At 38.3% G+C, this 27,574-nt stretch overlaps 2 protein-coding genes across 2 annotated transcripts; one reads left to right on the top strand and one right to left on the bottom strand.

Moving 5' to 3' along the window:
• Positions 1-19,839: 19,839 nt before the first annotated feature.
• Positions 19,840-20,232, bottom strand: LOC127131997 (uncharacterized). The gene has a single exon (XM_051060867.1). It carries the CDS (start codon positions 20,230-20,232, stop codon positions 19,840-19,842), a length of 393 nt encoding a protein of 130 aa, XP_050916824.1.
• Positions 20,233-25,676: 5,444 nt separating this feature from the next.
• Positions 25,677-26,652, top strand: LOC127128731 (ribulose bisphosphate carboxylase small subunit, chloroplastic 2-like). The gene is made up of 3 exons (XM_051058113.1): positions 25,677-25,970; positions 26,054-26,188; positions 26,275-26,652. The coding sequence occupies exons 1-3, from the start codon at positions 25,794-25,796 to the stop codon at positions 26,503-26,505; spliced, it is 543 nt and encodes a 180-aa protein (XP_050914070.1). The 5' UTR covers positions 25,677-25,793; the 3' UTR covers positions 26,506-26,652.
• Positions 26,653-27,574: the final 922 nt, after the last annotated feature.

Raw genomic sequence — 27,574 nt, 5'->3', positions numbered from 1 at the left:
TCAGAAATAAATGCCCATAAATCTGACTTATAAATAGGACTCTGATCAACGGAACCATTAGTCACCAACAAAGTCACCACCAGAACATGCATCTGTAAGAATCAACCCTCCCCTCACAGGTAAATTCTAATCAGGTTATCCTAAGGCGGATAATGGTCTCAACAATCGGGCAAAGATACTCAACGGGTTTGCCCTTTCGGGTGTGCCGTTGCAGCTCTCTTAAGATCGTCTAAACCAAAGATCCGGGAAAGAACGGTCACCGAAGTCAATAGCTCAAAAGAGGTAACCCAACCAAAGTGGAAAACCCCACAAAGGAAGAGCACTCTCAGATGAACCTCGTCCGGCTTGTGGTATGTCACGTCGCAACAACATGCCCAACCAGCATGTGAGGAACGTGAGACCACACTAATCCTAGGTGTATACTCGGGCCTGGGTTTTAGCCCCACTCAGAACACCCACCCCAAATCATAGGAACCACCTGTACAGAGGACAGCAACATGATAGTATGATGCATGCAAATATTTATGCAAATATATACACAACATAATAATCAATGCAATAAATAGGGCGGCACAAGCAACCTAAACTATCCTAGAGCGCTAGGAGAGACTCGCTTAGGGAAGATGGACCAGCAATAGGTCAACTTCTATTTTCCCCAGCAGAGTCGCCAGCTGTCGCATCCGCGAAAAACAATCGGCAGGCTAAAACAAAACAAACAGAGCCGCCACCGTGCGTTATTTATCCCAAAAGAGGGAAAGGAAACGCTCGAAGTAAACCTGGAAAAGACATGGTCTCGCGACCAAAGAGAATGGGATCGGGAGTCGGTTATGCGAAGGGAAGGTATTAGCACCCCCACGCATCCATCGTACTCGACGGGATCCACGCTCAGAAAGATAGAATAAGGTTGCTAAAACTGCTCACAAACATCACACACACATACTGAAAACAACACAGGTGGGAGAAGAGGGGAAAGGGTTCGCTAGGATATCGCATCCTATGCCTACGTATCTCATCTAGAATGAGAATCAGAGCTACCGTAGTTCGGCTCACGCACGCCGAAACGAAACACACACAAACAGGCAAACATGGAAACCGAATGCCAATCGCTGGACTTACATCAGACTCCGAACCAACGAACACACACGGGAAACCAACTGCCAATCGCTGGACTTACGTCGGACTCCACACAAACAAACACCAATAGGATACGGAATGCCAATCGCTGGTCTTACATCCATATCCTAACACACAAGAAAGGTTAACACACAACAAGTTACTAAGGAGTCTGGCACTCGAGCCTAGCAACTGTCAAGCAAACACACACAAAAAAGAAAAAGGGTGCCAGGAGAGATCTCGTACGATCTCCTGCCTACGTACCTCATCTGGTATGAGGATCAGGGCAACGTAGTTCCCCTTAACAGGGGAGAAACTTCCTCCTAACCAGAGACTGGGAAATGACTAACTAGAAGGGAGACTGACTCGAGCCTAATAGTTATCATGTATTCCACAATGGTCCTAGGTTGAGTTTTCTATCTAACTTGTACAGGCAGCAAGCTATCTTAAACACAGCATAATCAAAGCAAACATACACACAATTAGCACGCACTATATACAAACAAAGTGGGCTCACACAAGGGTTAGGCTGCAAAAGCAAGCCAACTGTATCAGGGTGATGTTAGCTCTTAACCCTAACATTGAGAGTTAGGGTGAAGCAGATGAAATAGGAAGTGAGGGGTGTGCCTCACAGCTCTTATCCCTGGCCAGGGTAAGCTTCAGACAAATAAAAGTGTGGGTTCAGAAAGTGGGAACCCTTCTACACTTATAACTGACTCAACAGAGATCTTGGGTTAATATCCACAATGCATCAACACCAGTTGTGTGAGCAAAGGGATGACTCAACTGAATAGCAGGAGATGGATTGCACATCTCTTGTATCTGCCAATTGCCTTATCAAAGGTCTTTTCCTGCTGGGCACAAAGATAAACAAACACAAGCATTGCCTCTTAAGGAGGACTTCAGACAGGTGCCTGCCCAAGTAACAGGACAGGTCTTCCAGACTACATGAAGTCAGTGAGTTATACCTCAATTGGTTAGGCAACCAAGAAATAGCAAAAGCAAGTTCACAATGAATTATAGCAACTAATGTACCTGAAAACAATCTAACTCAGTCAGTACACAACTCAGAAAGTCAAACAGACAAACTAAAAGTCAACAGTTAACTGTACAAACAGACAACAAGCAATGCATCAAGGCAAAGCACAAGCTCAACTCAAAGGAGCTAATCCACCTATAAAACAACTTAATGTTAATCAACATCAATCAAATATCAATCCAAATGAGCAAATGAATCAAACTCCTCAAGGCCATATGCTTCTTGTCCTGAAAACAAAGCTCAAACATAAGCACCAACCACTAGGACAAGGCCTAGGGTCAAAGAGGGAGAAATAATTCAAAACAGAACATGAAAATTGACACAAATCAAGTTCAATCAAATTAGAACATCATCCAAAAGGTCTCATGTTCATAACATTCACCAAAATCATTTCACAAAGCACTTAAGGCAAGGCATGCAATTTGAAAGCTCATTGAAGCAAACAGAATGAACCAATCCAAACTAACTCAAAAATAATTCAATAAATCTCAAGAAAAATCATAGCTAAACAGCACACATCTCATGATCATCATACCAAATTTCAAGTCATTTGGACAAGTGGAAGCAAGGCAATTAAATCCCATAAGGCAAGGCAAAACAAGCACAATTAGGGCACAAAAACATGCATCAACTTCACACAAGCATAAAACAGAATCAATACATGATAAATGCATCAAACCAAAGCCAAGATAAACTTCAAAGAGTCTAGAATCAATGTGCAAAATTTCAAGTTCATATGATAAACATCAAGAATTTCACAAATCTTTTAAGTTCAACACTCATCAAAAGTCCAAATATGACCAATCAGCAAAGAAAATCTCAAACAAATTGGAAATGCATCCGAAAATTCCACAAAAATTCACAAGCAATCCTAACACCCAGCAGTAGCATTATGCAAAAATTCACATCAATTGGCATTCATATGGCATGGTAAATAAAATCCACAAGTTAGGCAAGCCATGGTGTGACACACATTGTCACACCCATACTAAACAGATCATAACTCTACAACCAAGTATGAGAAAAATACAAACTCTATACCAAAATGTCCATTAGGATATCTATTTTAAGCATGCAAAAGTTCAAGAATGTTGGATAAAATCTCATCATTTCACAATCAAAATGGCAAGGCATGTCAAGAAAACACATGTACACACAATCCCTAGCCAAAATAAAAATCCAACAGTGCACAATTTCTGGAAAAATCATCAAAAAATAGAAGACATCATGAAGATCATTGTGCAAAAAACCTCATGTGATTTGGATCAATATTCAATGAGTTATGGAATTTTGAATGGAAGAGAAAAATAAAAAATGCATGGAAGCTTGTACATGAAATGGCATGGTGAAAATGAATTAAAATGCAAAGGCAATATTTGAACACGCTCCAGCTGAGGATCGAACCGCGTTGGCATTTAAAAGTGGCGCCCTTAAGTGAAACGCACCGTTTCACTTAAGGCTGGATGATGCGCCCTCAGCCAATCATCATGACACGCTGGCTCCTAGACTAACCAATGCATGGCGGAAAAACACATGAGCGCATGCAAACGCGAGGCAATGAAGATCAAACATGGTTTCTGGACAGAAACCCTAAATGTTCATCCATGTTCTTCGCAACTTTCCCAGGTTATGAACAAATGTCACAGAAAATCAAAATCAATACACCAATAGATAGATCTCTCATCAGGCAACACGAATCTAAGCTTGCTTTTACCTAATTCGACCTAGGTCTAAAGATTCGAAACAAAACATTTTCACTCATCAAACTTCTAATCAATGTAACTACCTCATTTCTCCATGGATTTCAATGGTTCAAATTACAGATTGATCACCAATAAAATACCTACAATATGCACCTATCAATTTCATGAATCATCAAAGTCGAATTCTAACCTCAATTGAATGGCAGAAGTGAAAATGTTGGATTCAGGCCTTGGCAAGCAAAAACAGATGATCTAACACTCTTGTATGATGATTTGGATGAATGCTTGAGAGTTAAATCGGCACGATCTATCTTAAATCTCCATTTGCCATTGATGAACACATGCTTCAACAGTTCCAAAAGCTGCTCGAAAATGGAGGATTCTTGCTTCCAATGACTTCAATTATGCTTATGAATGATGCTTGGATCAAGAACAATGCAAAGCTTGTGAAGAATTTTGGAGAAAAGTGAGAGAGAAAAATTGAAGAGTTTTTGGATCTAGATCTCAATTTCAGAATTCTGTTATGCTTAGGCCAAAAACAGTTATGATTATGGTTATATAGGGTCTGTAAATGATGTTGGTAATCATGATTAGCCAAATGCAAATGATTAGTGAAATGCAAGTGTTATGTGCAAATTAGCCAATCCACCCTATGCATACAAAGCAACGTAACAGTGCTCATTTTCTGTCTCAATTCACTTGGAAATGTGGTTTGGAGGCAAATGCAAGTGTTAGGAAGTGAATTCAATGAATATTTTTCAAATTGTCATTTTCCCTCCAAAATTCAAATGGAAAGTCCAATATTTTTGCAATGGAAATTCATGGATTATGATGCTTGAATTGGATAAAGCATGTCAAAACAAGAATGTGGCAAAAAATCCCACTCCATTTGGCCTTTTGGTGCAAAAGTTATGCACTTTTGAAGTTCAAATTTTCTTGACCAAGATTGATCCATAACTTGCCAACCACACATGAGAAATTCATGTTCTTGGACTTTTTGGAAAGGTGAGAACAAGATCTAGAACTTTCATGTTGGACAAAATTTCATTTGAAGCATTTTTAGACATGTAATCTTGAGGAGAAAACCTTTCCATTTTTGGCAATTTTGAATTACAAGTCACTTTCTATTTTTGGAAAGTTTTCATCTGACTTTATTTTCTTCAATGTTGATGTTTGAAATGTCAAATGAAACTTGTTTGTACATGAATGAAGTGTTTCTAACCCTCTCCCACTTCCAAATCCATCAGTTGACTTGTGGTTGACTTTTTCAGTTGATAGATGAATTTCAGCTTGACTGTTGAGCTTGAGCCTCAATCTCCTGATGACATGGCTCCAAAATGAAACCCTAGCTTCCACAAGCTCTTTAAAACCATATGATGATCCCCATATCCATGAAAAACCTCATCTCCTTGACAAGCTCTGATTGGCACAATGCAGCTGATTAGGGTTGACCAGAGGTCAAAACCCTAATCCCAAGGAACTGATCAAGCACAATGAACCTCTTGGTGATGACAAGACCATGATGATGATGATGATGTTCCATTTCAACAAAGATGATAATCAATCTCCTTGAGGAACCAAGAAACCCTAATTGATGCACAAACCCTCAGATGATTAGTGATCAATTCAAGAAACCCTCAAGCTTGAATATTTTAACCTCTTTATCTTCTGATCAAGACCTAGGAGGATGGCTTGCTCAATGTTGCCACATGATATGCCAAGATGAAATGACTACTGACCTACAAAATGAAATGCAATATGCTAATCTAGTCCTAAGAGAGGAGGGCAAATTTTGAGGTGTTGCACATGGTAGCTTGTTCAACAAGTTTCGGAAGAAGGTTGATCAACATCTGAGTCGAATAATCGAGATTGGATGGGAATCCACCTTCTTTTTGTGAAAAATTGTTAAGAGATGAAGAGAAATGGTTTCTAGGTCACAAAAGATCCTTAGAGCAATGCTGGAAAATATCTAAAAAAGTACTAAAGTATGGAAAGTAAGGTATGGCTCCAAAAAGTAGCCCTTGCTACTTATAGAGCTGCTACTGAGCTGTCATGCTCGCTAGGCGAGCAGACTGCTTCGCCTAGCGAGCCCCTAAATGAGGCACCTGCGCCCAGAGAAACAACCATTGCCAGACTGTCATGTTCACTGAGCGAACAAAACCTTCGCCTAGCGAAGGTCACGCTTCAACCTTCGCTCCAGCGAGCTTGAGAGGTTTTGCTACTAGAATGCTCGCTGGGAGCTCGCTAAAGGCTCGCCTAGCGAGTGAGTGCTGGCTGCGCTTTTCACCAAGTCTGGACGTGTTCGCCACACACCTCGCTGGAAGCTCGCCTAGCGAGTGTGGTGATGTTTGCCACTGTAAAATACTGGAGCTTTTCGCTGGGCTCTCGCTGGACGCTCGCCTAGCGAGTCCTTCGCCACAGCCCTCGCCTAGCGAGCAAGCTGATGAATGCTTATTTTATTTGATCCCTTTGCCAAATTTCTTGTGTCTTCATTTTCTATTATTTCATGCCTACTTCCTGCACAATAACACACAAATCAAAGGTACCAAGATCGTTTATCATTGTATTGCATTTCATCTAAAACAAAGGTGGTTTCTAACACTTTAGCAAGGAAATGGAGTGAAAGATACCCATATTTGATAGCTCAAATAAGCACTTTTGGGTATCTAACAACTCTCCCCAACTAGATTCTTGCTTGTCCTCAAGCAAAGTATGCCTCTTGAAGGACAAGAGGATTTTCTTTAAGAGAAAGGTTTCTCCGAAGTTGGATAAAACGGCTCAAACACAAGCGAATCAGCAGATACAATTTTCCAACGGTTCGAATAAAATAATACACAAGAACTAAGACTTAGTAGCAATGCGAAATATGTATCTATCTACAATAATATTATCTTGAATGAATCACCCTATCTCTCCTCTTCGAATAAGGATTGAAGAAATTACACGTTTGCAACCGCGGGAATAATCTCACTCTCTAACAAACAATGAAGAAATCAATTCAATTCATACAATGTCTAACAATTATAAATGGTAATGTGGAAGCACGAAGATCACTAAGGGCTTTTTGGTTGAAGCTTGGTTAGGTTAACAAACAAGGGTCATTTCTAAGGCCATTGAAAATGAAATTGCCGATGCAAAAGAGACATTCACTGTACATTATTCACACATCTCAACTTCGTTCCATTTATTTCTCATTTGAAACCTTCACAACTCTTATTTCACAACTCAATTTTTGTTTTTCACTATTTTTCTTCCAAACAAGCATTCATTTTTATTTTCTCTATATATTTTTTTTTCTTTCACATCATATTTACAAAACAGATGTTTCTCTTTTCTATATTTTATATATATATTTTTTTTTATGCTTGCTCGGTTTTTCAAGAGTTGTGGCACTTACCGATTCTCATTTTCGTTCTCCCCAACTTATTTCTTACTCACCCTAAGTGAATGCTCTTGAATTTTTACGGCAAAAGAACAATTATCAAAATTTTCCGGGTTTCAAGAAAAAGAAATCTCGCTTTATTTCAAGCTAAGATTCAACTGTTTAAGCTCAAAGGGGTTAACGAATACTCTCTCTGCTCACAGGTAAGTTGTATTTGGAACTGGTTGTGCTCGATAGAAAACAAGTGCCTTGATCATTTCTAATTGCTTCCACATATTCACAATAATAAAAGACAAAGCATGAATCAAATGAATCAACAAAGCTTATTAGAATTCAGCATTTAAGTGTAAAATGGAGGTTTCCTCACAATTTGTGGTTTTAAGTCCTAGATGAAACATTCATTCAATTATGTTGCAAAAAGACAATACTCAATTACAAAAAAGAGTAAAGTTCTTAGTGCATTCTAAAATTCTAGCCGGAGGTAACCATGTACCTTAGCCTTGTTCACTTGTTTATTTTTATCATTGCCATCCAAGCTCGGATGCAGCTTCATTGGATACTTCTTTGAGCAGCAACCAATCTAAAAGGTTTGCCACTCAATCAACCAAAAATTTATTAAAACAAACAAAATTTAAAACGTAAATAATAATATTAACTTCAAAATTTAAAATTGTTCATGGGGGACAAAACACCCCAAAAGTACATAGCCAAAATCAAAATACATAATTCTGAAAATACAATAGAAATAAAACATAACATGAAAAATAAAATAACTTAGCCCTCCACGGACTCATAACCCTCATCAGTACCGGCCTCAGAACCGGTAGCCTCATCATCATCATCATCTCCATCAGCAGCACCAGAAGACGCACCAGCACCCGCCCCCTCTCCAAACACAGGCCTGTCCACAGGCCAGTTAGCGTTAAGCAGAAACTGCTCACGCGTCATCAATGAGTGATCACCGGTGGGGTCACGTCCCTGCAGTTGTAACAGCTGCATAGAATCATGCATATCGAGCATGGCACGCTGAGTTGCCGCCATCCAGTCCTAGTTGTAATTGCAGACAGCCTGCTGGTAAGGATCGGGTCCGAGAGTAGAAGTACCAGGACCATCAGAAGCCTGGGTACCCTCAGCAGCTGAACTACCTCTAACATTCTTAGCCCTGCAATACTTGGCCACGTAACGGTCATCAATGGGTGGCGGGATCCTTACTTGACCCCTAGAGGGTAGTCTCACCCTCACTTGCATGCACAAACTCATGATTAGGCAAGGGAAAGCCAGGGGACAATTCACTCGTGCCCCCGACTTTAGCCCGCTTTCAATCACGGACTTTAATTCCAAAGCAATAATCCTCACCACATCGATCTGGACGTTAGTGAGGATACAGTGTACCAAGTGTCCCACTGGGATCGGCACGATAGAAGTGTGGGACTTAGGTTTGATGTTTGTAAGAACCAACAACAGGATCAGTTGAGCTAAGGGAGTCATGTCCTCCCTATGGTATCTCATGAGAACCCCAGATGGGTTCAGCTCAACTGATTTCCCTCTCAAAAGCAGGGCAGCAGAAATTGCATCCGTATCTCGGTGAAGCCTTAATTCTGTGTGGTAGGTGTCTCTCTCCTCGGCTCCCAGTTGGAGCGGTTCACCAAGGACGCGGTTAATAGCATCCCGATCAAAATCAACAGGACAACCAGACACTCTAGATGTCCATGTAAATGGCTCGTCATCATCCGGAAGTGCGTTTGCATAGAACTCACGCACCGTTGCGATATCGTAATGCTCCAGGGGGGAAATTAACCGATCCCACTTTTTGGTGTCAATCGACCCGGCGAATGTTCGGTTCGTGCCTTCAGGGTTGATGATGATTCTCTTTTCCGGTAGAATTTTTCGCTTCTCCAAAGCAACGTATCTTGCGGCTTGCTTCGGCCCGACAAATTTGTTGGTGTCGAATTGTATTGGTACAGGACGGGAAGTGTTCCCTCCCTTTCTCTTCTTTGAAGCTCCGGATCTGGATTCCATCTGCAAAACATAGAGAGGAAACCAACACAACACAAAAATAGATTAGAAAGCAACACAGAATTTAAACTACTGCCATGCTCGCTGCTGCTTCGCCTAGCGAAGTGGCAGCGAATGCTCGCCACTGGTTCGCCTAGCGAGTTGCTAGCGAACCTTACGGGTTTTTGGGTTCTGCAATGTTTACAGTGAAATTTTCCCCAAAACCCAAGTTCTCATGGTGTCAATTTCAGAACAAAATGATCTATCAAGAAAAGAATCGTTCTATGCTATATGTAATTACAAACCCACATGCAAAACCTAAAATTTCCCACATGCAAAACCTAAAATCCCCATTCCCCCAAATTCACTCTAAATGACATGCAAATCAGAAATTTACAAAGTTCAAACATAAAGAAATGTCATTAGGGCAAACCTTAGCAAACAGGATTGATTGAATTTGAAATGCAGTGAGGTTTGCAATGCTTCAGTTAAGGGTTTGAGTGTTTGTGAGAGAAATGAAAAATGAGAGAGTGAGGTGAGTGTTCGTGCGCAGATTTGCAAAAAAAAAATGTGTTTGGGCCCAAAATGAGTGGCCTGCTGAGAATTAAATTAGTGTTGTCACGCAGCACTCGCTGCTGCTTCGCCTAGCGAGCAGCTAGCGAATGTGCTCGCTACTGCTTCGCCTAGCGAGCATCAAGCGAGCATGACAACATTTGGCTTTTCAAAGACAGCATGCCTAGTACATTCATCCAGGTTTTAACAATTGGAATCCCACTACAACAGAACAATAAAACTATAAATACTTACAATGTTGGGGTGCCTCCCAACAAGCGCTTGTTTAACGTCGGCTAAGCTCGACGGTGTGATGCTCACAGAGGAGCATCCAAAGGAATAGCACAGCTCTCGCGATCCACATGACCGCCAAGATAAACCTTCAAACGTTGGCCATTAACGGTCCAACTGTCCTTCTTTTCCAGGTCCTCAATGACAATAGCTCCGTACTCCTTAACTTCTTTGACCCGAAATGGCCCGGACCATTTTGATTTCAACTTTCAGGGGAATAACTTCAACCTGGAATTGAACAAGAGGACCAACTGTCCGGGCACAAATTCTTTCTTTCGGAGCTTTTTGTCATGGTATTTTTTTACCTTCTCTTTGTACAACCAACTTGAGTGATATGCAGCATTGCGCATCTCTTCCAACTCAAGCAGTTGCACCTTCCTTTTCTCACCGGCCAAATCATTTTCAAAATTTAAAAATTTCAGAGCCCACAAGGCTTTGTGCTCCAATTCGACCGGCAAATGGCAAGTTTTACCAAACACCAATTGAAAAGGAGTTAGGCCAATTGGAGCTTTAAAGGCGGTACGGTATGCCCATAACGCTTCATCCAATTTTTGTGACCACTCTTTTTTCGAATTTGACACGGTTTTTTCGAGGATTCTCTTAATCTCACGATTAGAGACCTCAGCTTGCCCATTAGCCTGTGGGTGATACGGAGTTGCCACTCTGTGTGATACACCGTAATGTTTTAAAATGCTTTCCAACGGTGCATTACAAAAGTGTGACCCTCCGTCACTTATCAACACTCGGGGGGTTCCGAAACGGGAAAATATGTTTTTCTTCAAAAAATTTATCACCGTTTTCGCATCCGCCCGAGGTGAGGCAATCGCCTCAACCCACATAGAAACGTAATCAACTGCGACAAGCATATACTCGTTACCATAAGAGGGTGGGAATGGTTCTACAAAATCAATGCCCCAACAATCAAATACTTCGACCTCTTGGATGTTTTGGAGAGGCATCTCGTCTCTCTTACCAATCCCACCGCTTCTCTGGCAACTATCACAACTTTGCGCATGGGTATGTGCGTCTTTGAAAATAGTGGGCCAATAAAATCCTGACTGAAGGATTTTAGTGGCCGTTCTCACCCCATTATAGCGTCCGCCGTAAGGCGAGTTGTGACAATGCCAAAGGATGCTCTGCGCTTCATCGCCAGTAACGCATCTCCTTAAAAGGTTATCACTACTCAACTTAAACAAGTATGGGTCATCCCATACGTAATACTTGGCATCCGAAAGAAACTTCCTTTTTTGGTTCGAAGTTAGGTCGGGAGGCACAAAACCACTAGCCTTGTGGTTCGCAAAGTCTGCAAACCACGACCTAACTTGAACTTTGAACAGTTTTTCATCAGGAAATTCTTCCCGGATTTCCTTCTCTGAAGCGGTAACCTCCACATTCACTAAGCGGGATAAATGATCCGCCACCAAATTTTCCGATCCTTTCTTGTCTTTGATTTCAACATCAAATTCTTGCAACAAGAGGATCCAACGGATGAGCCTTTGCTTCGAATCCGGTTTGGTGAGCAAATATTTAATCGCCGCGTGGTCGGTATACACTACGACTTTAGACCCTATAAGATAAGATCTAAACTTTTCAAGCGCATACACTATCGCAAGTAATTCTTTTTCAGTTGTGGCGTAGTTAATTTGAGCCTCATTAAGAACTTTACTTGCGTAATGTATCGCATGAAAATTTTTCTCTTTTCTTTGGCCAAGTACCGCTCCGATTGCATAGTCGCTTGCATCACACATTAGCTCAAAATTTAAATTCCAATTTGGAGCGACTATAATTGGAGCGGTAACCAATTTTTCTTTCAAAGTTTCAAAAGCTTGCAAACATTCATCGGTTAAGAGAAATACCTGGTCCTTAGCTAGCAAATTACTCAAAGGCTTAGCCACCTTTGAGAAGTCTTTGATAAAGCGCCGATAGAATCCGACGTGCCCCAAAAAGCTTCGGATTCCCTTCACATTCACCGGAGGAGGTAACTTTTCAATCACTTCAACCTTAGCACGATCAACTTCAAGCCCTCTTGAAGAGACTTTATGGCCAAGCACGATCCCCTCGGTCACCATGAAGTGACACTTCTCCCAATTAAGCACCAGGTTGGTCTTCACACATCTTTCGAGCACCGTTTTCAAGTTTGCCAAGCATAGACTAAAGGATCCACCAAAAACCGAGAAGTCATCCATGAAGACTTCCATTGTTTTCTCAATAAGGTCGGCAAAAATGGCTTGCACACATATTTGGAAAGTCGCCGGTGCATTGCATAACCCAAAGGGCATTTTTCGGTATGCGAAAACTCCAAACGGACATGTGAAAGCCGTCTTTTCATTATCGGTCGGGTCAACCGCAATTTGGTTATACCCGGAATAGCCATCCAAGAAACAATAGTATTTTTGCCCCGAGAGTCTTTCGAGTATTTGATCCATGAACGGGAGTGGAAAATGATCCTTTCGAGTTGCGGTATTCAACCGCCGATAATCAATACACATTCGCCACCCCGTTGCAACTTTAGTAGGGATCAATTCATCCTTGTCATTTCGGATCACGGTAATTCCACCTTTCTTCGGAACAACATGCACGGGACTAACCCATGGACTATCCGAAATCGGGTAAATCATTCCCGCATCCAACAACTTTACAACTTCTTTTCTTAAAACCTCCTTCATGGTAGGATTTAAGCGGCGTTGTGGTTGAGCTACCGGCTTAAAATCCTCTTCCATCAAGATCTTGTGCATGCAATAGGAAGGGGTAATTTCTTTTAGATCGGAAAGAGTCCAACCCATGGCTTCTTGATTTTTTTTAGCACATTGATCAAGCAGGCTTCTTCATCATTTGACAAAAGGTTGCTTATGATGACCGGCTTTGCTTCGGTCTCATCTAGGAATACATACTTCAAAGTAGAAGGTAATATTTTCAATTCAATAGGCGCTTTTTCGTCATTAACCTCCTTCTTCAAGTCTTCCTCCTCAACTTCCCACGGTTGTAGTTCGTCTAAACCATCAAGTTCCCTTAAGCATTCCTCCAGAGCTTTCTCTTCTTCAGCTGTGAAAACTTCCAATGAGTCGTCAAGAGCTAACTCCATAGGAGATATCTCATGAATATGCTTAGAAACCTCCAAAATTGCCTCTTCGATCACATCGATGCGAAAGCTATCATTTCTATCTTTTGAATGCTTCATTGCTTCGAATAGATCGAATGTAACTTCCTCATTTTGGACTCTCACCTTCATCAAACCGTCATCAACGTCTATCATCATTCACGCGGTTTTCATGAACGGTTGGCCCAAGATGAGCGGAGCATCATCATCTTCTTCCATATCAATAACAATAAAATCGACCGGGAAAAAGAATTTGTCGACTTTAACCAAAACATCTTGGGCTACGCCATGAGGATGGGTAGTCGACTTATCTGCCAATTGCAACGTCATTCGGATGGACTTAATTTCAATGTTGCCAAGCCTCTTTATAATAGACAAAGGTATAAGATTAATGCTTGACCCCAAGTCAATTAGTCCTTTCCCGACATAGATATCACCAATTTTAACTGGCAAAGTAACTCTTCCCGGATCAACCTCTTTTTTTGGAAGCGTCCTTTGAATAATGGCACTACAGCTCGCATCTAGGACGATGGTCTCCGGTTCCGTATACCTCCGCTTTTTTGTAAGTATGTCCTTCATGAATTTGGCATACTTGGGCATTTTCTCCAAGGCTTCGGCAAACGGAATGTTGATTCGTAGTTGTTTAAAAATATCCATGAACCGGGCGTAATGTCGTTCATTCTCCCTTTTGGACGGGGCATGAGGATAAGGAAGGTTTTGGATTGGAGTAGTGCTCACTACCTCCTTTCCCTTTGCAACTTTAGAACTCCTCCATCTAGGCTTTTTCACTTCCCCCCCCCCCCCCCCTTATTTCATCACTTTTATTTTTCTCAATTTCCACACTTTTTTTCTTTTCAACTTCACCATTCTTTTTGTTCTTTTCAACTTCTTCCTCCTCACTCCACTCCCCCACTTCACCATCAATATTTTCCTCCAATATTTCCTCCTCATTTTCTTTCTCATCTCTTTTTTTATTCTCACTGATCAACTCCCTCCCACTTCTCGTCATGATCGCTTTACAATGTTCCTTAGGATTTATTTGCGTGTTTGCCGAAAAGGAAGGACCGGGTTGTTGTTCCGCGAGTTGCTTAGCAAGTTGCCCAACTTGAGTCTCGAGATTTTTTATGGCCGCGTCATTGCTCTTTTGGTTAGCCATTGACATTTGCATGAATTGTGTCAATGTCTCTTCCAACTTAGAAGTTACGACCGACGGTTGTTGAGGTTGATAAGGATTTTGGGGAGGATTTTGACGGCTAGAAGAACCACCTCCATAACCTTGGTTATGGTAATAGTTACTCCTAGGTTGGAACCCTTGGTTCCCTTGGAAATGTTGTTGTTGATTTTGAGGGTGTGGTTGATAAGGTGGTTGTTGTTGTTGTCTCGGTTGGTAGTCCCTTTGGTTTGCCATGTAGTTTACGTCTTCGAACCCCGGAGGTGGACAGAATCCGGTGTCATGCTCACCTTTGCAAAGCTCACAACAAGCTATTTGTTTAGCTTTAGAAGGTTCTCTCAACTCTTTTATTTGTTGCGTTAAGAGTTCCACTTGTTGTGAGATGAGCTTGTTTTGGGCAAGGATGGCATCGTTCGTCCCAAGTTCAAGCACTCCCGGCTTCTTCAAAGAGTTGCCTCTACTTTGACTCTGAAGATCATTTAGAGCCATTCGATTTATGATATTTGTAGCTTCTTCGGCACTTTTAGACAATAAAGAGCCACCCGAGGTAGCATCCAACAACGTCTTGCAATTTGGTTGAAGTCCATTTTTGAAAATATGGATTTGAGTCAATTCATCAAATCCATGCCCTTTACATTTCCGAAGCATGGATTTGAATCTTTCCCACGCTTCATTTAAGGATTCATTGATTCCTTGTGCAAACACTGAGATGGCCGTCTTGGATTCCATGAACCGGTTATGGGAGAAGAATCTTTCGATGAACTTCTCTTCTAACACGTTCCAGTCTGTCATGACGGAAGGTGTTTGATCTAAGTACCAATCTTTTGCTTTGCCGAGCAAAGCGTGGGGAAATAATCTTCTGAGTAACGGTAGCTCCTGAGCCTGATCCACTCCGGCCGCCAATGCTATCTCATAAAATTTTGTGAGAAAAGCAAAGGGATCTTCATGGTCCATTCCGGTGAATGGACTTCCATATAATAAATTGAGAGTTCCTGTTTTCATCTCAGCTTGCCTTCCCGTGTGGTTGGCAAACTGAGCAGTGTTTCTTGGACTGTTTATGCATGGAGTGGAAATGGGCGGTGGTGGTGGTTCCATGGTAGGTATGAACGGTGGTGGATGTGTGGTAGAAGAACTTTCTCCTTGTTCTTGACGTTGTCTAGCCTGTTGCCTCCTTCGTCTCGTTTTGCTATTAAGCCTCCTTGCGGTTCTCTCGATCTCGGGATCAAAAAGAAGTTCGTCCACAGGGATTTGCCCTCGCATAAAACGTAAGCTGCACACTAAACCAAACAAATTACAAGCACAAGTCAAAAATTCGAAAACTAAAACTTAAACAACTATTGCGATGCTCGCAATATCAATTCACAATCCCCGGCAACGGCGCCATTTTGTTGAATGTAATTTTAAGTGTCGGGTTTTAGTTATCGTCTCCACAGGGATTGTGAGATATCACCGCCTTTCGACAGTTGTTTCAATTCTTAGCTTAAGGTAACAATGGGGTTTTGGTGTTTGTCACGGTATCTTGCATAAAAGTGTAATAAAATGCGGTAAAAGTTTTGGTTTGAATATTTGAGAAATATTGCCAAAGTTAGGGTTCGACGATCACTTTGCATGTATATGTTCGATCAACAAAAAGTATAAACTCCTTTAGATGATAAACTATTTCACAAAGTCCTCCCAATGTGTTTATCTCTAACACACATTGTGAGTTTTCCCATTTTGATCCATTGTTTATCTCTAACACAATCTATCAAAATGACAACTTTTTGGTTCAACCTTATGGTGAACAAAATCATTCATTACTATCTCTAGCTAACAAACAAGATTGGATTAAAACCTAGGTTAAGAGTTGGTAAACATCTCTCGATCATAAACCAACACAAAGAGTTTTCAATAAGAACAAAGTTTTCACCATATATTCACCATTAAAGAGTTTACAAATGAAGATCCTTACATTTACACACAAAGCTAATGATCATCTACATCTAACCTTGACAAAATGAAGGACTTAGCTACTCATTTTCATGGTAGCTTGTTCAACAAGTTTCGGAAGAAGGTTGATCAACATCCGAGTCGAATAATCGAGATTGGATGAGAATCCACCTTCTTTTTGTGAAAGATTGTTAAGAGATGAAGAGAAATGGTTTCTAGGTCACAAAAGATCCTTAGAGCAATGCTGGAAAATATCTAAAAAAGTACAAAAGTATGGAAAGTAAGGTATGGCTCCAAAAAGTAGCCCTTGCTACTTATAGAGCTGCTACTGAGCTGTCATGCTCGCTAGGCGAGCAGACTGCTTCGCCTAGCGAGCCCCTAAATGAGGCACCTGCGCCCAGAGAAACAACCATTGCCAGACTGTCATGTTCGCTGAGCGAACAAAACCTTCGCCTAGCGAAGGTCACGCTTCAACCTTCGCTCCAGCGAGCTTGAGAGGTTTTGCTACTGGAATGCTCGCTAAAGGCTCGCCTAGCGAGTGAGTGCTGGCTGCGCTTTTCACCAAGTCTGGACGTGTTCGCCACACACCTCGCTGGAAGCTCGCCTAGCGAGTGTGGTGATGTTTGCCACTGTAAAATACTGGAGCTTTTCGCTGGGCTCTCGTTGGACGCTCGCCTAGCGAGTCCTTCGCCACAGCCCTCGCCTAGCGAGCAAGCTGATGAATGCTTGTTTTATTTGATCCCTTTGCCAAATTTCTTGTGTCTTCATTTTCTATTATTTCATGCCTACTTCCTGCACAATAACACACAAATCAAAGGTACCAAGATCGTTTATCATTGTATTGCATTTCATCTAAAACAAAGGTGGTTTCGAACACTTTAGCAAGGAAATGGAGTGAAAGATACCCATATTTGATAGCTCAAATAAGCACTTTTGGGTATCTAACAGTCATCCAATTACGGACAATGATTGATCAGCAATAAGGCACTCGACTCTACATCTAGGGTCCACAGTGGTTTCAGGTCGAAGGGTGGTATAGACTATTATCACCATGAGAATAACTTATGACACTTTGCATAACGTTCTATATAGTATTCTCATAGCGGGTCAATCCAGTATAAATATTACTCTTAATATTCATACCTATGTTTAAGACTTGATAACTCCTTATCCATGATCCATGAGATGTGATCATCAGTCTATAAATATAATAGTCTTCATGCTTTAATGTTATCCCACTTTACAATAAAGCTCGACTACGGATACTTTAAGAATAGTGTCCGTATGTTTAATGTGATCTCATGATTAAGTCATACTTGATACATTAAACGGACTAGCTATTCTAGGGACTTTATTAAACAAATATAATAAAGAAAAAGCCTTTTATTATTAATAAATAATTCGATACAAGTACCAAAAGTATTGGCCTCTAGAGCTTACACCAACAATTATAACATGAACCTTTAGATTTTTCTTTCTTATTTTCATCTTTCTTTGAGGAATTTGATTGTCTTTTATATTTGATGAGATTCTTTTCAGAATGCATCCCTCCATTTCTCTTAATGTACTTATGGTACCTTTTAATAAACAACCCTACTTCTTCATCATCCGAACACTCATCATCACTAGTTCCACTACCATCTGCTCTTTAGTAGAGGATTTTATTAGATGAAAAGCTTAGATCTAGATGGGGTGAATAAATCCCAAGTTAAAAATTTCCTCGAAAGTTTCATTTAGAAAAAATTTATGGCGCGGAGATAAGTTTTAAATATTTCCCGGATCAAAAATCGTCTAACTGAACCTAGTATTTAATAGCTCAAATATGCGTAAAGGTGTCAATGATATGATAATAATCCACAAGTTGATTAACAACACTTTAAACAATAAATTGAATACTCCACTATAGTAAATGTGTATCTCCAATGATAATAACACGCAAAAAACTAGTTGAAACAATTTGTCGAATATTTTGTATGCGATCAACAAAGTTTGGATATTAGTATAGTGTTTGTTGTTTGTTAGAAATTCAATCACTACCAAATGGCATATGATTACTACAACAACGCAAATTTAACAAATGATTCAAAAATTATTATCCAAACAATGTTGATCAAGAGATTTAAGTAATCAATAATTTGCGAACCGAAAAATAAAGAGATAGAGATAGATAGAGTACACAAGGATTTGTTTAGGCAGTTCCCCAATGGGCCTCGCTATGGGTATGTCCACCCTCAATTCGAATTCAAATTGAGTTATTAGTATAATAAATCTTACTTTGCAAATGTATGAATACAAAGATGAGAAGTCAAATCCTACAAAACCTAAGTTTGTTCTTGACTTTAGCACCTCCAAAAACCTTGATCAAATATTGATCAAGTCGCCAACAATGTTGCTTCAATTCACCTGTTGTTGCTACTTCCTTGCACGACCACCTTGTCTCAAGGCTTTCACCCGACTGAATTAATCCCAAGCTCACACTTGTTGAACCTAAGATTTGCCAACACGATCCACCATTTCACGCTACTCCCTTGCACGACACACCTAGTCCCAAGGCTTTCACTCGATCAGATCCAAATTGCAAAATCTTGCCCAAAACCTTCAAACCCTAAAGATCTTGAAGGAAAACCCCAACTCGGTTTTCTTATTTGAATCCCTCAAAGATCTCGACCCAATACTCTCTATATAACAAACCTAATTGGACGTTATCAATCATAATCTAGATGGCACCCAATCAAAAAATGATTATGTGTAACTTGATTATGAATATGCATAGATTGAATTGAAGATGATGAGATGCTTTGAAATCCTGGATTCATGTAGGTTTTACTCACTATAGAAACCTAAACTAGAGAATGATGCATGTATGAAGTATTTATATGCATGGGCGATTTAAGGAAAAAAGGAATGAAAAAGACTTGAAAAGAAATATGAATTTTGAAAAATTACATCAGATAGGTCGACCTATAAAGTTATGTGTCGACCTGTTGGATGCATAGGTCGACCTGTCTAAAGTCATGTGTCGACATATGACTGTTATGTGTTGCCTATGTGTCAACCTGAAGACTCGACATGTGAGACAGAAGCTACATACATTAATACTACAACATACATGTCGACCTATAGAATGCATGTGTCGACCTATAGCCAGGAATTCTTTTTTCATAGGTCAACCTGTAATTGCATGTGTCGACTTGTAATACAACTTTTTACAAAAAATGATTTTTCATGCATGTTTGATGTATGAGACCTTTTCCAAATAATTTTATGCTTCCTAATGCTAAGGTGAACATAGAGAATCAGAGGATACCGTCCAATATACATTAACGCTAAAGTATCATAGTTTAGACATCATACAAAACACATCTAACGGAAGTTGCACTCACGAATTTAGAATTAGAAGCCACTAGAGCAATTGACTTCTTGCCTGCCTCATTTTCCTTCTTAATCTTCTTCTCATTCTTCTCCAAGAAAATAATCTCTTGTCATGTTCTTCAAGCTTACCAAACAAAGTAGTAGGCCATCTAATTTTAAGAGGTTGTTATCTTCCTTGATTGCGGAGACCTTAGGTTACCATTCCCTATTAAGACATATTAAAATTTTGTTAGTAGCAATTTCATTCAAAACTGGCTTACCAAGTGCATGTAAATGGTTAACAATATGAGTGAACCTGTTTTGCATATCGGTAATGGTTTCACCATGCTTCATATGAAAGCGTTCAAACTCTTGGTTCAAAGTATTGATTCTAGCTTGTTTGACTTTATGTGTGTCCTCATGAGCAACTTGCAATGAGTCCCACACAGCTTTAGCGATTATACAATGAGAAACACGAAAATATTCATCAAATCCTAAAGCATAGATTAGAATATTCCTTTCTTTCCAATCACATAACCATTTTTTCTCATCATCCGCATTCCATTGTGCTTTCGGTTTAGGTACAACAACGTCATCCACATTGGTCATGGTAGTTTCAAATGGACCATTTTTTATGGTGTTCCATACATTTATATCAATAAAATTGATATGGACACCTCTTTAGCTTCGGGAGCCATAATCTAATAAGTTATTTCGAGGCATAAGATAAATCGGTGCTTGTTATGCCACTTGTTAGACGAGAGAAACGATCTAGGGGGTGAATAGACCGCAAATAAAATTTTCTTTGATTTAAAAAAATTGTTTTAAAAACTATTTACTATGGAAAGCGAAAGCAATTCCGGATCGACACTCATTTATCCAAAACTGATTTATCGGAAGAATCAAATATGTGTATTAACGATACCAAAATGTATTACAATGATGATAAAAATGATCAATATATTTTCCAAAAATAACATTTGAACAATGTCACACTTTGATAATCAATTTTCAATAAAATAGGAAACAAAAATTGAATAAGACAATTTATCAAATACTTGGTGTACGATAAACACCAAGCTGATTTTCCTTTGTGTTAATGATATGAAAAACCAATTATAATTGTTTAGATTACAATTACAAATATCTTACAAAACGGTTTGAAATACTTCAACGCAAACAAAATTATCAGTATATGAAATTGCACACTAAATGAATTATCAAATTATATATATATATATATATATATATATATATATATATATATATATATATATATATATATATATATATATATATATATATATATATATATATATATATATATAGAGAGAGAGAGAGAGAGAGAGAGAGAGAGAGAAAAAACAAAATGATTTGTTTAGGCATTTCCCCAATTGTCCTTACTACGGGTACGCCTTCCCCCAATTCCAAATGGAATTGAGATATTCAATTAACCTTTGGAAATGTTTTATACAAGAGAGAAATAACAATCCAAGCCCCCAAACCCTAAGTTTGATGTTGACTCTATCTTTTTCTCTTCCATTGATCTTAAGTAAGATCAAGTGACCCAAGATTTCCAATTGATCCTCCGGTTAACGCTACTCCTTTAATAAAAACTCCTTTCTTCAAAACTTTCACTCGGCTGAACCCAAATTGCAAAATCTTGTCTCAAGTCTTTCAATTGATCCTCCGGTTACCGTTACTCCTTTTATAGAAACTCCTTTCTTCGAAGCTTTCGCTCGACTGAATCCAAATTGCAAATACTTGTGCAAAAACCCCTCAAATCACCCTTGATCTTGAAGGGAAAACCCTAATTGGTTTTATCAATGAAACCCCCAAATAATACTCAACCCAATTTGATTACACTAATCATATATTGGACCTTATCAATCTTGTTTCTAGATGACACCCAATAAAATTAATTACCTGTAATTGTTGTGTATGCATATAAAAAGGTTGAAGATGATGAGATTTTTTTTGTATATTCTTGGTTTCAATTAATTTTAAAAATGACGTGTGTGTGTATGTGTGTGTGTGTGTGTATGTGTGTGTGTGCATGCGTGCGTACATGCATGCATGCATGCATGTGTGTGTGTACGTGTGTGTGTAAGAAAGAAATAACAGAAAAATATTTTTTTTTAAAACTACAAGTTTGGAGTTTTGAAAAGGTGTGTGTCGACCTCAGGCATTATGTGTGGACACATAGAAGCACTTTAGCCTCTATGTGTCGACCTAAGTCAGTCTTATCGTCGACCTCATTAGGCAGAGCCTTTGGCTTGCCAAAGTTTCAGCAAGCATCGACCTAAACTAAGCATGTGTCGACCTACACAATTTATGTGTCATCGACCTAAGATCCTTGTGTGTCGACACATAGAAAGCATCAACTTTGATTTTGAAAAGGCCTTCAGTGTGTCGACCTATAACATAGATGCGTCGACCTATAACCTTGTTTTTCTTATAATACCATAATTTTGACTTGTAAAAACCTATCTAACCTGATTTTAAGTGTCTTAAGACGAAAATGCACATATAGACTTAGAGAGTATGGTCCAACGTACACAAATACTAAATGTACAATTTTTGACATCATTCAAAGCATTTCTAAAATGATAGTGCACTCACACAGTTCACTACGGTTGACACTTATGACTGTTGTGAAATGTCCTTTAATAAATAAATAAATAAATAAAACAATTTCCCAAAAAAGAACTATTATCAGGGTTAATAGAATACCGTTGTAAAATTGGTGTTACGAAAGGTCTCTTTTGTATTAGTGTGTGATAGAATACACATTTGAGTTCTTGCGTTTTTTTGAGAGCAATGAACTGGGAGAATCATAGAGCCTGAAATTGGCTCGATACATCAGTGGCTTAAAGGGATTTTGCAGGAGATGATGAGTTTACAGACTATATATATCGTGACTAAGGCATACAGTGTAGCTTTGAAGACAGAATTGATGGAGAAAGCCCATCAAAATCTCTCATCTTTTAGGTATTCGACTCAGAATAACTTTGAATCAGTAGGCGATAAGGAAAAGAGTTCAACAACGAGGGATTCTGACCCTGAGAATAAGGGAACTAGAAGCACTAGCAATGTGCAACAGGGTAAAACACCAATTCAAAGGCAGAATAATCTATATGTTAAACCCACTAAAGACATGTGTTATTGTTGTAATGAAAGAGGTCATAAATCAAATGTTTTTCCAGTAAGGAGAGTCATTGTTGTTGTGAAAGAAAGGAAAAAGGAAGACGAAGGAGAAAAACTTGCAGTTGAGAATGATGGATATACAAGGGTTGAGTTTGCAGAGGAAGAATTTGACGAGAGGGTAAATTTTGTGTTGCAGATAATTTACTAGCATCCAAAGATGAAGGGAAATGCGGGAATTTGTTTTAAACATATTGTTCTATCAAGAACAAAGTGTGTAGTCTAATCATGGATCGTGGGAGCACGGAAGATCTGGTGTTACGGGAATTGGTAGATTATTTGAAGTTATCCACAAAAACCCATGACGAGACATACACCCTCGGTTAGGTAAGCAAAGGCTCATAAGTTCAAGTAACACTAGCCTGCAGAGTTCCCATCTCTATCGGAAAGCATTATAGAGAATAAGTGCTTTGTGATGTTCTTGATATGGATCTTTGTCATATTTTACTTGGTAGGTATTTAAAGTTTGGTAATGATATCACTTATTGATGGAGATATAACGTGATTATGTTTACATGTGGCACACATAAAACTGTTATGGCTCCTGTTTTGCACTTTGATAAGAATCTAGTGGGAAAGAAGTCTAGTTTACTAGTGATGATGCAAAGTGAAAAGAAGCTTGATGGAGTTGTTAAAGGAACTAATTTTTTATGTTCAGTGGTGATTAAAGGGCCGACGAGTCTTGTAAAGGAGGAAACAACAATTCTAGAAGAAATGCTAGGGATCCTAGAGAATTTTTAGGAGTTAACCGCATATGAAATACCAAATGATTTACCTCCTATGCGAGATAAATGCAGAAAAATTAAATTTTTCAATGTGGGAGATGATGTGATAGTGTTTCTGCGTAAAGAGAGGTTTCTAGTTGGTACTTGTAGCAAGTTGCAGCCACGCAAGTAAGGCTCATTCAAAATAACCTGAAATATCAATGATAATTCTTATATGGTAGCTCTCTCGGATTCCATGAATATATTTAATACTTTCAATATTGTTGACATTCATGTGTATCAATCAAATGAAGCTCTTTATCAACAAGAGAATCGGGGTCGAGTTCTTTAGAGGTGAATGAGACTGATATAGGAAGGATAGTTGTATGTAACAAAGAAGAAGTCGTGCATCGAAAAGGTTCGGAAGAGTTTGTGCAAGTTAGCGTCCGATGTCAAAATGACTCTTATTATACCTTTCTGTTAACATTTTAATATATTTCACAATTTTAGCAATTCCTATTTTATTTTCCATAATTTTAGCAATTTCTATTTTATTTTTGTTCTTTTAATATTTTTAGCATTAGGGTTGCTTTTTAGTATTTAAACACTTTGGGGACGTGGTCGTCAGTTATTTTTTATTATAATGAAATTTAATTGTTTTCTCTTTTTGGTGGATTCTAGAGTTTTATCTGACACATTTGTCACTTGAAAACTTGTGTTTCATTTTAGGTTTAGCACTTGCTAATCCTTATTGATCCCGGTTGCGTCAGAAAACTACTTAGAGAAATATTATCAGAAGAGTTTAAGATGATTTTTTTAAAAAAAATCAAGTATTTCTTGAGAATTTAGGTAGTCTGTCAAAACAATGCATATTTATCTTTTAAAGAAAATATGTGTTCGATCTTTTCCCGAAAATAAAGAATCTTGGATGCAAACTATTAAGTATTCTTATTGAGCAAAATCATTGGATAAGTTATTAAGGAGAAAAATGTCAAAGTTTACAAGACTAAGTATTAGAGATTAGTGGTTGAGTTGATTTATTTGGCACATAATGGACCTAATTTGGCATACACAATCAATGCGATTAATCAATTTATGCATGATTCGAGAGAGAGACTTGCAAGTTGTAGAACGTGTTATACAATATCTCAAAATCATTATAGGGAGGTGACTCTTGTTTAAAAGAAGTGGAAGTTTAACTATGAAAACTTAAAGTAATATTGATTATGCAAATTCATTGAGTGATAGAAACTTTAGTTCAGACTATCGTGCATTCTTGTTTGAGAGCTTGGTTGCTTGGAGGAAGAAGAAACAAAGTTTAATTGTTTGATCCAGCGTTAAAAAAATTAGAGTTATGACACTGGGAAATTGTGAATTATTATGAATAAAAGAAATGCTAGAATATTTGAAGATGCAATGTAAATGTCTTATGAAGTTGTTTTGCGATAATTATTCAGCCATCACTATTACACACAATATTATCTAGTATGATAAGATAAAACACATAAAATTGATCGATATTTTATCAAAAGAAAATTTAGTTAGTAAATTGGTAACTACAATCTATATTTCTTATATGTATCTACTAACAAACGTGTTAACAAAATATTTACCAAAAGAACCATTCAACTACTTATCTGTAAGTTTGAAATAATTGATATTCATAATACTCATCCGAGACTCATTAAACAAAGCTTATTAAAATTTTATTTTTCTCTCTATTTAACTCAAATTATTTCAATTTATCACAATCCTATTTACAACCATCTTAATAGTATGATTTGCTCAAGTTTACCTATCAATGATCCGTTGGTCTTTCACATTTTCAACATATAAATTTGTACATAAATCAATCAATATGTGAAATTTATGTCAAAATAACATAAACCATAACTTTTTACATCAACAAAGAGCCAAATGCCAAACAAAGGTACCATCTATGATATAGATATTTATGGAGGAATTAATAGTGACAAAACTCCATGAGGCCAACATGCATACAATATAAAATTATTTCAAATGACTAGCATCACACATTTATGTTCTTCACACATGAAAAGATAAGGTCATCATCCACGTGGCACTCTCATAGTGATGCATAATGTATGGCTAGTATACAATTTTCTTTTCAAACTCGTGTGGTTAATATGGTTCCATTGATGATCATTTTCACAATCCAAAACCATTGGTATACTTGATCAGAAACCATTTCTGAAACATTATATATACCTATAGAAGCTTTGCAACCTAATTATAACAACAATGGCTTCTATGATATCCTCTTCCGCTGTGACAACAGTCAGCCGTGCCTCTAGGGGGCAATCCGCCGCAGTGGCTCCATTCGGCGGCCTCAAATCCATGACTGGATTCCCAGTGAAGAAGGTCAACACTGACATTACTTCCATTACAAGCAATGGTGGAAGAGTAAAGTGCATGCAGGTGACAGAAACATATACATATATATATATAGTTGAATATCAGTAATGATTCAAGTTTGTTAACCGTTTATGTTGAATATTTAGGTGTGGCCTCCAATTGGAAAGAAGAAGTTTGAGACTCTTTCCTATTTGCCACCATTGACGAGAGATCAATTGTTGAAAGAAGTTGAATACCTTCTGAGGAAGGGATGGGTTCCATGCTTGGAATTTGAGTTGGAGGTTTCATATTCATTCCTTTTTTCAATGATTATATAAATACTTTTGTTTGAAACCGTAATGAGTTGATTTTGACTGTTTGGTTGCAGAAAGGATTTGTGTACCGTGAGCACAACAAGTCACCAGGATACTATGATGGAAGATACTGGACAATGTGGAAGCTTCCTATGTTTGGTACCACTGATGCTTCTCAAGTCTTGAAGGAGCTTGATGAAGTTGTTGCCGCTTACCCTCAAGCTTTCGTTCGTATCATCGGTTTCGACAACGTTCGTCAAGTTCAATGCATCAGTTTCATTGCACACACACCAGAATCCTACTAAGTTCACTGCATTGGAGCTTCCTATTTATATGTTATGCTTTTAAGTTCCTTTTGTTGTGTATTTTTATAATTTCTGTTTTTGGATTTCAAATTGCAAATGGGATGTATAAGAGTTAATGAATGATATGGTTACTTTATTCCCAAGTTACTTAAGAATTTGTACTGTGTGGCTTTCATTGTTCAGTGTTCGACATCTGTTGGTGCCAAGTGGTAGCACTGACACGATACATGTGATTATCGATGTTTATATGTGATTGTCTGTATCGTGTCAGTATCATATTAGAGTGTTATGATTATATGTTTATGTTGATTGTCAGTATTTGGTATTGTGTCTGGTGTAAGTATTTGTATTGATGATTGTTAGGGTTTGAAAGAAGTGACATACAAGAATGTTGCATCACTTATAATCATGGCATAGTTTAATTCAATGTGATAAAGATAAGTGATAAATCTTTTATCCATGGCCACACATGATCTAGCAAAGATAAGTGAACAGAATGAAATGAAAGTATAGCCTTATGTTTTAGATATTTCTTCACACATTTTTGCAACTTGTAGTTTGAGTTTAATATTATTTGAAAGTGCTTAAGGAATCTAAATTTTTAGTATAGAAATTAAAATTTATGAGATCTTAGAGTAGTATCACTCTTGTTAATAGCAATAATAATAATAATAATAATAGCAAACTTATTTTTATCTCTTTAGAGTTGCATTAAATAAAGATTGTTTCTAATCAAGTAACTTTGAATTAAATTCATACACTTTAATCTAGCATGTGAGTTTGGAGAGAAGTGGAAATTGAATGCTTTGGAGTTTGGAGGAATGAGAGTAAAGAGAAAAAGAAAAAGATAAAAATGATTCATGCTTTTTTTAAACATTTTTTAGAATGATATATAAACACTTAATATTATTTCTTTTTTAAATTTTGGATTGAGAGTGACTCAATCTTACAAAATCAATTTTATTGTAAAATAAATGTTGTCTAAACTTTATAAACACTTAGACATGTTATATTTTCAACCAATTTAAAATTAAGTTCACTGCTTCACATCTGACTAAAAGACTAAAAG

This window comes from Lathyrus oleraceus, chromosome 3, assembly GCF_024323335.1.
Source record: "Lathyrus oleraceus cultivar Zhongwan6 chromosome 3, CAAS_Psat_ZW6_1.0, whole genome shotgun sequence".
Taxonomy (NCBI): Eukaryota; Viridiplantae; Streptophyta; class Magnoliopsida; order Fabales; family Fabaceae; genus Lathyrus; species Lathyrus oleraceus.
The sequence above is the reverse complement of the archived record's forward strand: the minus strand, read 5'-3'. Positions and strand labels throughout refer to the sequence as shown.